This window comes from Piliocolobus tephrosceles, chromosome 14 (genome assembly GCF_002776525.5).
Source record: "Piliocolobus tephrosceles isolate RC106 chromosome 14, ASM277652v3, whole genome shotgun sequence".
Taxonomy (NCBI): Eukaryota; Metazoa; Chordata; class Mammalia; order Primates; family Cercopithecidae; genus Piliocolobus; species Piliocolobus tephrosceles.
The window spans coordinates 26446739-26459138 of record NC_045447.1 but is presented as its reverse complement, the minus strand read 5'-3'; the positions used below and the strand labels follow the sequence as shown (position 1 = coordinate 26459138).

Genomic DNA, 12400 nt, shown 5'->3' with positions numbered 1-12400 from the left:
GGGTGCAAGTGATTCTCCTGCCTCAGCCTCCAGAGTCGCTGGGATTACAGGTGCCCGCCACCATGCCTGGCTAATTTTTTGTATTTTTAGTAAAGACAGGGTTTCACCATGTTGGCCAGGCTGGTCTCGAATTCCTGACCTCAGGTGATCCACCTACCTTGGCCTCCCAAAGTGCTGGCATTACAAGCGTGAGCCACCATGCCTGGCCCCTTTAATGATTTTTAATAGTTTAGTGTTTCTTCAGTGTTTCAACAACTATCTCTCCATAGAGCTTAAACACAGTTCTTTGGACACATTTAATAAATTGCTCAATGAATTGGTGAATTGGTTTCTTATAAGTATTTAACATGAAGACCATTTAAAATAAAAATTTATTGTCAACTTCTAAATGGAAATAACAGTAATTATGTATGATTTATTTATTATATGATTTCTATAGGTTAAGCGATACTCCCACCAGTCCTTTCCAATAAAATATGTTCTCCATTTTATAGCAGTAAGTACTGAGGCTTTGATAAATTCAATAATAAGCCCAAGGTCAGCTGATGAATGAGAAAATAGAGCTAGGATTTGAATCCAAGCTAACTCCAAAGCTTATGCTAGTCTGCCCTCCAAAGGTGAAGAAATCAAGTGACTTCTTTCTTTAATTTACATTTCACTTATGTAGCATACACTTGAAATAATAGGCTTTTTATTGGTATCTTTCTTTGAATGTGGTCTTGAGTTCACTGAATGAGGACAGTCAGTTATATGAATTATTTTTAAAAAAGTTATTCTTATCAAGTATATTTTACAGGTATGGTTTAGATCGGGAGCAAGTGAGTTTGCTTGTGCTTCTTAGGTCCTTTTATTCTGTTTCTCCCATCTGCTTTCCTCTAAATGGGCACAACTTAGACTTTATATCCTAAGAATTCTCTTTGACGAAACCGTAGCCATTTCTATGCCTAGTTTATATAGTGGATACATTATAAATATAAAAATTTAGGCCAGGCATGGTGGCTCATGCCTGTAATCCCAGCACTTTGGGAGGCCAAGGCAGATGGATGACTTGAGGTCAGGAGTTTGAGACCAGCCTGGCCTACAGGGCGAAACCCTGTCTCTACCAAAAATACAAAAATTAGCCGGGTGTGGTGGCACATGCCTGTAACTCTAGCTCCTTGGGAGGCTGAGGCACAAGAATAGGCTGAACCTTGGAAGCAGAGGTTGCAGTGAGCTGAGATCAAGCCACTGCACTCCAGCCTAGGTGGGTGACTGACACTCTGTCTCAAAAAAATAAAAAATAAAAAATAAAACAATAAAGCAACTAGTAACCAACTAATCGGAATCTCTCCTTTTGGCCAATAGAGGCCACTATATGGTGGAGCAGTATGATAGAAATAAAGTAAATTGAGCAATATTACTTTACCTGAGGAGGGGTGTGTGTGTGTGTGTGTGTATAAAACATTGAGCTTACTAGCTTTTTAAAAAACCTTTTGTTAAAACAGTATTGTTGAAGTCTAATTCACATGCAATAAAATTTACCATCCTAAGTATAAATGATTTTTAATAAATTTATAGTTGCACAGCCATAACTACAGTCCAGTTATAGACTGTATGTTATGAGAACATTTCATCACACCAAAAAATTCTCTCATGTCTCTTTGCAGTCGATCCTATTTCCACTCCCAACCCCCTAGCCAGCCAAATACTAATTTGCTCTCTGTCTCTATAAATTTGCTATTTCTGGACATTTTATATATATGGAATAAAACAGTGTATAGTCTTTTGCATCTAGCTCCTTTTACTTAGCATAGGCTTTTGATATTCATTCATATATATGTTGTAGCTGGTATCAGTAGTTCAGTTCCTTTTTATTGCTGAATAGTATTCCATTGTATGGATATACCACATGTTGTTTATTCACTCACCAGCTGATGGACACTTGGATTGTTTCAAGTTTTTGGCTATTATGAATATTGCTGCTAAGAACATTCTCATACATGTATCAGTATGGATATTTGTTTTCATTTTTCTTGGGTAGATTTTTAAGAATGGAATTGCTAGGTCATATGGTAAGTTGATATTTAACTTTTTTTTTTTTCACTTGAAATAAAATAGAGATAGGGTCTCCCTTTGTTGCCCAGGCTGGTCTTGAACTTTTGGGCTAAAGCAATCCTCCCACCTCAGCTTTCCAAAGTCCTGGGATTACAGGTGAGAACCACTGTAAGCCAATATTTAACTTTTTAAGAACCTACAACTATTTGCTACAGTGCCTATACCGTTTTTATAGTCCCATCAGCAATGTATTAAGGTTCCATTTTCTCTACCTACTCACCAACACTTGTTGTCTTTTAAAAACATTTTCTTTAACTGCTCCCTGCAGAGCAGGGGTAATTCATAGGCAGTACACCCAGAGTTGGCTTGTTGTCTTTTTTATTATAGCCATTCTAGTAGGCGTGTAGTGGTATCTCATATGTTTATTTATATGTTTGTTTATTTTTTGAGACAGAGTCTTGCTCTGTCTCCCAGGCTGGAGTGCAGTGGCATGATCTTGGCTCGCTGCAACCTCCACCTCCTGGGTTCAAGCAATTCTCATGCCTCAGCCTCCCAAGAAGCTGGGATTACAGGCATGCACTACCACACCTAGGTAATTTTTGTATTTTTACTAGAGATGGGGTTTCACCATGTTGGCCAGGCTGCTCTCAAACTCCTGGCCTCAAGTGATCCACCCACCTCAGCCTCCCAAAGCGCTGGGATTATAGGCACGAGCCACCATGCCTAGTGTTGTTTTAATTTGTGTTTTCTTACTGATAATGATGTTAAACAGATTTTCATGTGTTTAATAGCTATTTATATTGGGTGAATTGTCTATTCAGTCTTTGCTCATTTTAAAATTGAGTTGTCAGCCAGGCATGGTGGCTCATGCCTATAATTCCAACACTTCGCAGGGGCCAAAGAAAGAGGATACTTGAGGCCGGGAGTATGAGACCAGCCTGAATAACATAGTGAGACCTTGCTTCTAAACACACACACACACACACACACACACACACACACACTAAAGTAAAATTGAGTCATCTTTTTAATATTGAGTTGTAAGGTTCTTTATAAATTCTGGATGCATGTTCTTTATTGGATATGTGATTTGCAAATATTTTCTCCCAGTATGTGGCTTCTCTTTCCATTTTCTTAATAGTATATTTTGTATTACAAAAGTTTTTTGTTTTGATCAAGTTTAATCTATTATTTTTTCCTCTTATGGTTCATGTTTTTCCCTCTAAATATTTTATTCTTTTTTACTACTGTGAATGAAATTATTGTTGTTAGTTTATTCCAAATTGCCTGTTTCTGGTATATAGACCTATACTTAATTTTTGTGTTTTGATTTTGTATCATTTGAATTAACCAGTGAAGCCATTTTGTAGCTGGGATTTTTTTGTAGGAATATTTTTAATTAACAATTCAATTTCTTGTTGTATGTCAATAGCTTTTTAAAAACAGCTTTATTGAGATATAATTCATATACCATACAGTTCACCCATTTAAAGTGTATTTTATTTTTTGAGACAGAGTCTCGCTCTGTCAGCCCAGCTGGAGTGCAGTGGCGCAATCTCGGCTCACTGCAACATCTGCCTCCTGGGTTCAAGCAATTCTCCTGCCTCAGTCTCCTGGGTAGCTGAGATTACAGGAGCCCACTACCACGCCTGGCTAATTTTTGTATTTTTAGTAGAGACAGAATTTCACCATGTTGGCCAGACTGGTCTCGAACTCCTGACCTCAGGCAATCTGCCTGCCTCGGCCTGCCAAAATGCTGGGATTACAGGCGTGAGCCACCGCGCCTGGCCGCAATCGGCCGCAATTAGTCATTTTAAAGTGTACAGTTCAGTGACATTTAACATTCACAATGCTGTGCAACCACCACTTCTCCCTGGTTTCAAAATTTTTTCATCACTGCAGAAGAATACCTGTACCATATGTAAGTAAGCACTTCTCATTCTCGCCTCCCCTGGCAACCACTAATCTGCTTTTTCTCTATTGATTTGCATATTCTGAATATTTTAAATAAATGGAATCATACCATATGTGATTTTTTGCATCTGACTTATTTTACTTAGTATAATGTTTTTGAGGTTCATCCAAGCTGTAGCATGTATCAGTACCTCATTTCTTTTTATGGCTGAATATTATTCCATTATATGGATTTGCCACAATTCATTTACCCATTCATCTTCTGATGGACAGTTAGGTTATTTCTGCTGTCTGGCTATTATGAATAATGCTTCAATAAACATTCATATACAAGTTTCTGTGTGGATATATGTTTTCCTTTCTCTTGGCTATCTACATGGGAGTAGAATTTCTAGGTCATAATATCTGTTTAACTTCTCAAAGAACTGCCAAAAGGTATTTCATAGTGGCTGCATCATTTACATTCCCACCACCAATGTACAAGGATTTCTATTTTTCCATATCCTAGCCCTTACCAACACTTCTTTTCTGGGTTTTTTTATTATTTTGTTTTTTCATTGTTGCCACCCTAGTGGATGTGAAATGGCATCTTGTTGTTTTGATCTGCATTTCTCTAATGACAAATGATATACATTTTTTCATGTGCTTATAGATCAAAGGTATTTCCTTGGAGAAATGTCCATTCAAGTCCTCTGCTATTGCAAAATTTGGTTGTCTTTTATTATTCAGTTTTAAGAAATTATGGCCAGGCGCAGTGGCTCACACCTGTAATCCTAGCACTTTGGGAGGCCGAGGAGGGCAGATCACTTGAGGTCAGGAGTTTGAGACCAGCCTGGCCAACATGGTGAAACCCTGTCTCTACTAAAAATACAAAAATTAGCCAGGTATGGTGGCAGGCACCTGTAATCCCATCTACTTAGGAAGCTGAGGCAGGAGAATCGCTTGAACCCAGGAGGTGGAGGCTGCAGTGAGCCAAGATCATGCCACTGCACTCTAGTCTAGGTGACAGAGAGACTCTGTCTCAAAAAAAAAAAAAAAAAAGAAAGAAATTCTTCATATATTTTCAGTTACGTTTCATCAGATATATGATTTACAAATGCTTTTTCACATTTTTTGTGGGTTGTCTTTCACTTTCTTGGTGATATATTTTGAAGCATATGTTTTTAGTTTTAACGTTCGACCTATGTTTTTTGGTTTTTACTTCCAGTGTCATATCTAAGAATCATTTGCCAAATCAAGGTTAGGAAGCTTTATCCCTATATTTTCTTCTAAGAGTTTTGAGTTTTACCTCTTACATTTAGGTTTATGATTCATTTTAAGTTAATTTTTGTAGACAGTAGGAGAGTCCAACTTCATTCTTTTGTATGTGGATATCCAGTTATCCCAGCACCATTTGTGGAATAGACTGTTTTTTCCTGTGTTAAATGGTCTTGGCACCCTTGTTGAAGATCATTTGACTATAGACACATGGGTTTAAACCCATAGATGTATAGGTACAGTTAATTACAGAATTACCAAATAACAATTTCTACTTGTAAATCTATACTCAAAAGAATTGAAAACAGGCACTCAAACAAATAAATGTACATGCCTATTCACAGCAGCGCTATTCACAATAGGCAAAAGACGGAAACAACCCAAATGTCCATTAAGAGATACATGGATAAACAAAGAGTGGTATATACATACAATGAAATAGTAGTCACATAAAAAGGAATGAAGTACTGACACATGCTATACCATGGGACATTATGCTAAATGAAAAAAGCCAGACACCAAAGATCACATATTGTAGAAATCCTTTTATATTAAATATCTAGAATGGGTGCATCCATACACACAGAGAGCTGTTGGTGGTTGCCAGGGTCTGGAGGCAGGGGGAACTGCTAATGCTGAATCCCTGAGGGTTTCATTTTGGGATGATGAAAATGTGTTGAAACTAGATAGATACCACATGTGTTGCGTGGTGGTACACAACATTGTGGCTGGACTTAAATGCCACTGAATTATTTATCTTTCTTTTCTCATAAGGGCACTAATCCCATCATTCTGGCTCCATCCTCATGATTTCACCTAAACCAAATTGTTTTCCCAAGGCCCTACTTCCTGAGACCATCACGCCGAGGGCAAGAGCTTCAAGATATGAAGTTTGTGGGGAATGCCAACATTCAGTCCATGACACTAAGCAGAGTCTTCCTGTACTCTTCCCACAGCTTCCTGATGCAGTCTTCTACATTGTCAAATGTATCGGCTCATGTCAGTCCATTTTTTCCCTGGAGCCCTTTGTCTTCATGTTATAATCCAGACCTGAAGCTCATTAAGCCTGCTACACAGCTGTTGTCCTAGAAATTTAACTCTCTCCTGCATTGAATCTCCTGTTTCCTGGATCCCATGTCTTCTTTCTTCCTTTACATCTTCATTTGGGTGGCACACATTCTCCAGTAGTTTCATGAGAAAGGATACCCTAGAGAAAATTGTTGTGTGTATCTGAAACCACTATTATTCTACCACCTCTCTTGTTTGGGTAGAGATTTCTGGGTTGCAATTCATTTTCCCTCAGAATTTTGAGGCCATTGCTTTATTATCTTAAGATTATCATTGAGAATTTGATGTTGTTGTTCTTAATCTTTTCTATCTACCCTTGTCCTTTCTGAAAGTTTTTGAAATCAGAGACATCTTTCTCTGTGGTGGTCTCATATTTCACAGTGATAAAAGGTAAATGTCTTCTGTCATTTTTTTCAGCCCCTTGAAAAGTTCTTATGTTATTTCTTTGATAGTTCTCTCAGTTTTCTCTCTTCTGACTTTCTGGAGAAAAAGATCATCTGATTTAATCATGCATTTCTCCTATTGCACATGTATTTGTATAATTCTTTTCACCTTCTAGGAGATCGACTCACCTTCCTTTTCCTTTCTATTGCATTTTAATTTTGTTGAGTAAAATTTTAATTTCTAAGAGCTCATCTTGTTTTCTGATGGTTTTTCTTCCTCCTCGTCAATCCAACCCATCCCCCGTCTTTCCCTGGTATCGCTGCCTTTACCCCTTTCCCTTTTTCTCCCCTCTCCTTCCTCTTTATCCCCTCTTCTTTTCCTCTCTCCTTTCTGTGCTCCTCCTCTTCCCTCTTTCTCCACCTGCATCCTGTTCTCCATCCCTTGCTGTATTATTTTCTTTTATCTCTGAGGGCAGAGATTATGGAATTTTTAATTTGTTCTCCATTTACTCTACTTTAGTTATCTTTCGTCTGAGCCTGCATTCTGTTTCCTCCAGGTTGCTCTTATCTATGTTTTGGTTTTGGTTATATTTGATGTCCATTCATCTCTATGGGCAAGGCTTTGCAAAGCTGATTGGAAGATGTGTGTGAGTAGGGTGGGTGGAGTGGTAGGCTTCACTGTAGAATAACAGAGCATGATCCAGTTGATTTAGCTGAAGGACACCCAGATGTCTGTGTTTTTTGAGGGGCTGTTCTGTTCCTTCAATAATAGAGATCCTTCAGTATCCTCCATGTAAATAAAAGTTGCCCCTTCATTTATTATTTGCTAGTATTAGGATTTTAACATCACATTGTCTTAAAGTAGGACACAGCTCAGTTTATTCATTAAAACAGTTGGACTTGATCCTTTATACCTATAATAACTCTATGAGGCTTTGCTATAACCTCTATTTGGAATGATTTAAAGGCATTTGATAGCTTAATATAATATATATATAATACATTAACTCACATACTTTCTCTACAAAGAACCTGTGTGGGGCACAGTGGTGGGGAGAGTGGCTACTAATATACCAAACACATTTTGTGCCTTCTAGGAGATATGTCATCTATATCAATTAACATAATGTAAGACAGAAAATCATAAATGAGGCTGGGCCAGATGGCTCACATCTGTAATCCCAGCACTCTGGGAGGCAGGTGGATCACTTGAGACCAGCCTGGGCAACATAGCAAAATCTCATCTCTACAAAAAATTAGCCCTGCATGGTGTTGCACGCCTGTAGTCCAGCTACTCAGGAGGCTCACGTAGGAGGTTCGGCTGAACCTGGGAAGTCGAGGCTGCAGTAAGCAATGATCACACCACTGTACTCCAGCCTGGGAGACAGAGTGAGACCCTGTCTCAAAAGAAAAAAGAAAAGGAAAAAAAAAGTCATAAATGAAAGGCAGACATATCTGGCTTTGAATTGCAGCACTGCCTCATACAAGCTGTGTGACCTTGGGCAAGTCAAAATCCTTTTTGAGTCTGTTTCTTCATTAATTCCACTATGTGACAGACCCCATACTGACACTGGAATAAGAGTAGCAGATAACAAATGTACTTCTCTCCATGGAGCTCATATTTATTACATGTTGTTATTAGCTACAATTCTATTTTAATGCTCACATATTTTATACCCTGGCATTTCTGTGGTTAAAGTAATGCTAACACATATTTTGTGTCCATACACTATACTTTTAATGATCATTTCTTAAGAATATTTTGTTCATTTACACTGTTTGGTTTTTTTAACTTAAACTTGAAATGTTAAAAGTTTAATGAACTATCATAAGTTGGAAAATTAACTAAAATAGACAGTATTTGTTTACCAGAATTCATTAGAGGGCCGTGTATCCTTTAGTGTATAAAAATCTTTTTAGTGTAAAAACATTTGCTCTAATCTTTTGCTGATTGTGGTTTTTATGCTAGCTCTTATAGGATATTGTTAACATCTAAGTCTAGGAATTGGGATTCCCGAGATACTGATATAAAATGCTGTAACAAATTTCTGTGCTTCTGAGGTTTGTAGAACTCGAGATTCTTTTTAGAATGAGTGTTCTTAAAGCAGTATATCCCTAAGGGCATTAATGGTTGCTTTTCTCTCTTCTCGTTTTCTCATTTTAGGGAAACTAAAACCAACAATGGCATTCATGTCAGGAAAATTGAAGATTAAAGGTAACATGGCCCTAGCAATCAAATTGGAGAAGCTAATGAATCAGATGAATGCCAGACTGTGAAGGAAAAGATAAAAAAAAAAAAAAAAAAGTTGACTGCTATGCTCAAAAAGTAAAAAAAGCTCACCAGTTAAAATCTAATGTTTGTTTTCTTCCCTGTTGTGTTATAAGGATATGCATGTTTGTTCTGGAAAAAATAGAATTTGTCTCTAAAAGACCTGAAATTGTAATTAAAACAGCAAGCTAATCAAACATAAGCTTCATTAAGTGGGATTCTAAGACAGTATGTGTTTTTATATTTCAAGGGTTTAACCCTTTGAGCCTTACATCTCATTCACTGTCTTTCTCCAAGAAAAGTATTTTGGGCAGCCAGTCAGATCAAGCAGTAAAATTAGCTCTTTGTCATGTAAAATGAAGCTAGTCTGTTTTAAAATTTTTAGTTTTGGATTGTATACTAATGAAAATTTTAATGATGTATTTGATTTTTATATACTTATTTTAAAGAAAATCTTACATAGTGCATTTAACAAAAATCACAAAAAACGAATTAACTACTACTGGTGAGGACTAAATGAAACAATCATTTTTCATTTTGATAACTAGCTTTCCAGGTAGACTTAGTTAGCCACAGGAAAATATTACTAATGTAATTTAACAAATTGCAGTATCTATTCCATATAAAAATATGTTTAAATTGTCCTAAAACAAAATAATTTTCTCCCTAGGAGTATGCATTTGGCTACCATGTTTTGAAACAGGAACCTTAGAATAGGGCATTGGTATGGGCTGAATTGTGTAACCCCCAATTCCTTCGTTGAAGTCCTACCTCCCATTTCTTTCGAATGTAACTATTTGGAGATGAGGTCTTTAAAGAGGTGACTGAGTTCAAAGGAGGCTGTTAGTCTGATCGAACACGGTGTCCTTTGGACATAAGAGATACCAGCGATGCGTGCACAGAACAAGAACCAGGAGAGGACACAGTGAGAAGGCAGCTATCTCCAAGCAAAGAGAGAGGCCTCAGAAGAAACAAAATCACCAGCACCTTGATCTTTGACTTCTAATCTCCAGAATCGTGAGAAATAAATTTCTGTTGTTAAGCCGTCCTCTGTGGGAGGCCAAGGTAGGAGGATTGCTTGAAGCCAGGAGTTCAAGGCCAGCCTGGACAACATAGTAAGACCCTATCTCTACCCACCAAATAAGTTAATTTAAAAAGCCACTCAATCTGTGTTTTTTTTTATGGTAGCCCTCGCAAGCTGATACAGTGGTTTGAGAGGCTGGGAGGGTTGAGGGGAAGATAAACTTTAAAAAAGCTCTTATCTTTCATTTCAATCAGTTAAAAATACTTGCTCAGTGTAACAATCTTGCTTCTCATCTTCCACTCTAATATTATTGTGCCATTAAGCAATTTAGCTAATCCTGACATTTCTTAGAATCATAATGTCAGGAGCATTTAATCTGTATTTTACAAGTTAGGAAGCAGAGGATCAGAGATGGGAAAGGACTAGTCCAAGGCCAAAATTAACAAGCCCTATCTAACAAAAACTTTCCAATACATTTATGTTGAATGGAACTCCAAGATCTCACCTCTCCATCCAGGAATGGAGTCCATGTAATCAAAATGAACTTAAAAATAGGACAGTTTCAACAAGTCCGGAGATTCACTGCAACTGATCAAAGGGGGTCCAGTCAACATGAGCCAGCGTGATGGTGACGAGGAAGCCCCCTCTGCTTTAATCCACGCCAGGAACGTAACCTGAAGTAACCTGATGTTAACCAATCTGCTATTTCTACTATGCTGTTTCCTTGTTCCTGCTAGTGCTGCCTTGCAAATGCAGACCATTCTGTCACACCTGGTGGGGCTTCTGTTTATTTTGTAGGCTGGATGCTACCCGGTTCATGAATCGCTAATAAAAGCCAATTAGATCTTTACAATTTAATTTGTTGAGATTTTATTCTTTGACATTCTTTAAGGTTTGGGAAAATGAGAAGTAGAAAATACCGTGAGGCAGCAATCTCTGGGTTCTGGTCATTAAAACATGAATTTGCTCATTATACCCATTCCAACGGGGGGATTGAGTCAAGGGACCTTGCCCTTTTCTTGACTGACCTGCTTGATTATTGCCCTAAGTGATTGTTAGTTGGGTTGCCCATCAGAATCTCTGCCTTCAGGCTTTAAAATTTTTTCCAAATTGGAGTAAATTGAGCTGACTGGTTTTGAGCTTGTAATGTTAGGAGACCAGCAATGAGTTCCTCTGATCCATCCAATCATTAGTAGATTACACCTTTGTTTTAAACCCATCACAGTCTACTATTCATCCCTTTTTTAAATAACCATTTAAAAATTTTCTATCCTGAATTGCATTTTGAAAGGGATGGTTCCTAGGTAACACAAGGTAGAAAATTTACATCTCAAAGGCAAAGAACTTACATTTCAGGCCCAAATATTGTTATTTGCCAAGACAGAAAGGTGATGCTAAGAAGCCCAGTTAAGACAAAATGGTCGAAGGTGAGGTTTATTTGGACTAATGCTCTCACCTATTGTAAGAATTTCTACTGATTTTCCTTTATAGATACACATTTTTACAAAGAGTTTCAAAATAACTGGCCAAATACCAGAAATGCAAATTTTGGAGACTGATTTAATTCAATAGGCGGTCTTTTCAACTTAGCTTCTGTTTCTTAACTAGATTACTGAGTTCAGGGCAGAGCCCATTAGCAAATAGAGCAGACAAAGGGTTTCCTATTTCTGGACGCAGATGGATAGTTCTGAAAAAGAAGCAAACCTGCTTTACCCACGGGCCTAATTTTTATAAATATTACCTAGCTTTCTTTTTGCCTTTGGAGTAAAATAGTAACTAAGTGAAAAGGTTGGCAGATTCAATCTTCTTATAAACTAGTTGCTAAAGCTTTTCATTTGCCTTCTACATGGGATCTTTTAAAGAGGCAAACATTTTTGAAATCTTTTTAGAAGCTTTTGCACATCAATAGGTATCCCTGGGAAGGCCTGATTCAGAAGCCCTCATTTTTAAACTCAATTCTTAGATGAACAAACAGTCTTATTCATCTGGAATGTTCCACATAATGGTCATCATAATTCTCATTTATCTTTAGTAAGATTTCACCATTTTTGTAAGTATTTGCAGCTTCTAGGCCCTAATACATGTAAAAGGCAAACATAGCCAGAAAGTGAAGTACACAGTTCTTTAAAAATTTAAGGGCCGGGCCCGGTGGCTCACGCCTGTAATCCCAGCACTTTGGGAGGCCGAGACGGGCAGATCACAAGGTCAGAAGATCGAGACCATCCCGGCTAACACGGTGAAACCCCGTCTCTACTAAAAATACAAAAAAAAAAATTAGCCGGGCGTGGTGGCGGGTGCCTGTAGTCCCAGCTACACAGGAGGCTGAGGCAGGAGAATGGCGTGAACCCGGGGGGCGGAGCTTGCAGTGAGCCAACATCGCGCCACTGCACTTCAGCCTGGGCGACAGCGAGACTCTGTCTCAAAAAAAAAAAAAAAAAAAAAAAAAAAAAA

General features: G+C 37.9%; 1 protein-coding gene across 2 annotated transcripts in view; it reads left to right on the top strand.

Moving 5' to 3' along the window:
- Positions 1-10802, top strand: part of HSDL2 (hydroxysteroid dehydrogenase like 2) — an 81709-nt gene extending 70907 nt beyond the window's left edge. Inside the window, exons 11-12 of one of the 2 annotated variants that reach the window (XM_023201803.2) lie at positions 8821-8871; positions 9596-10802. In XM_023201803.2, coding sequence (XP_023057571.1) covers positions 8821-8871; positions 9596-9642 — 98 coding nt within the window. In that variant the 3' untranslated portion in view covers positions 9643-10802. Of the gene's footprint in view, positions 1-8820 lie in introns of both variants that reach the window. The other variant, XM_023201797.2, reaches the window with a different exon arrangement.
- The last annotated feature ends 1598 nt before the right edge of the window (positions 10803-12400 follow it).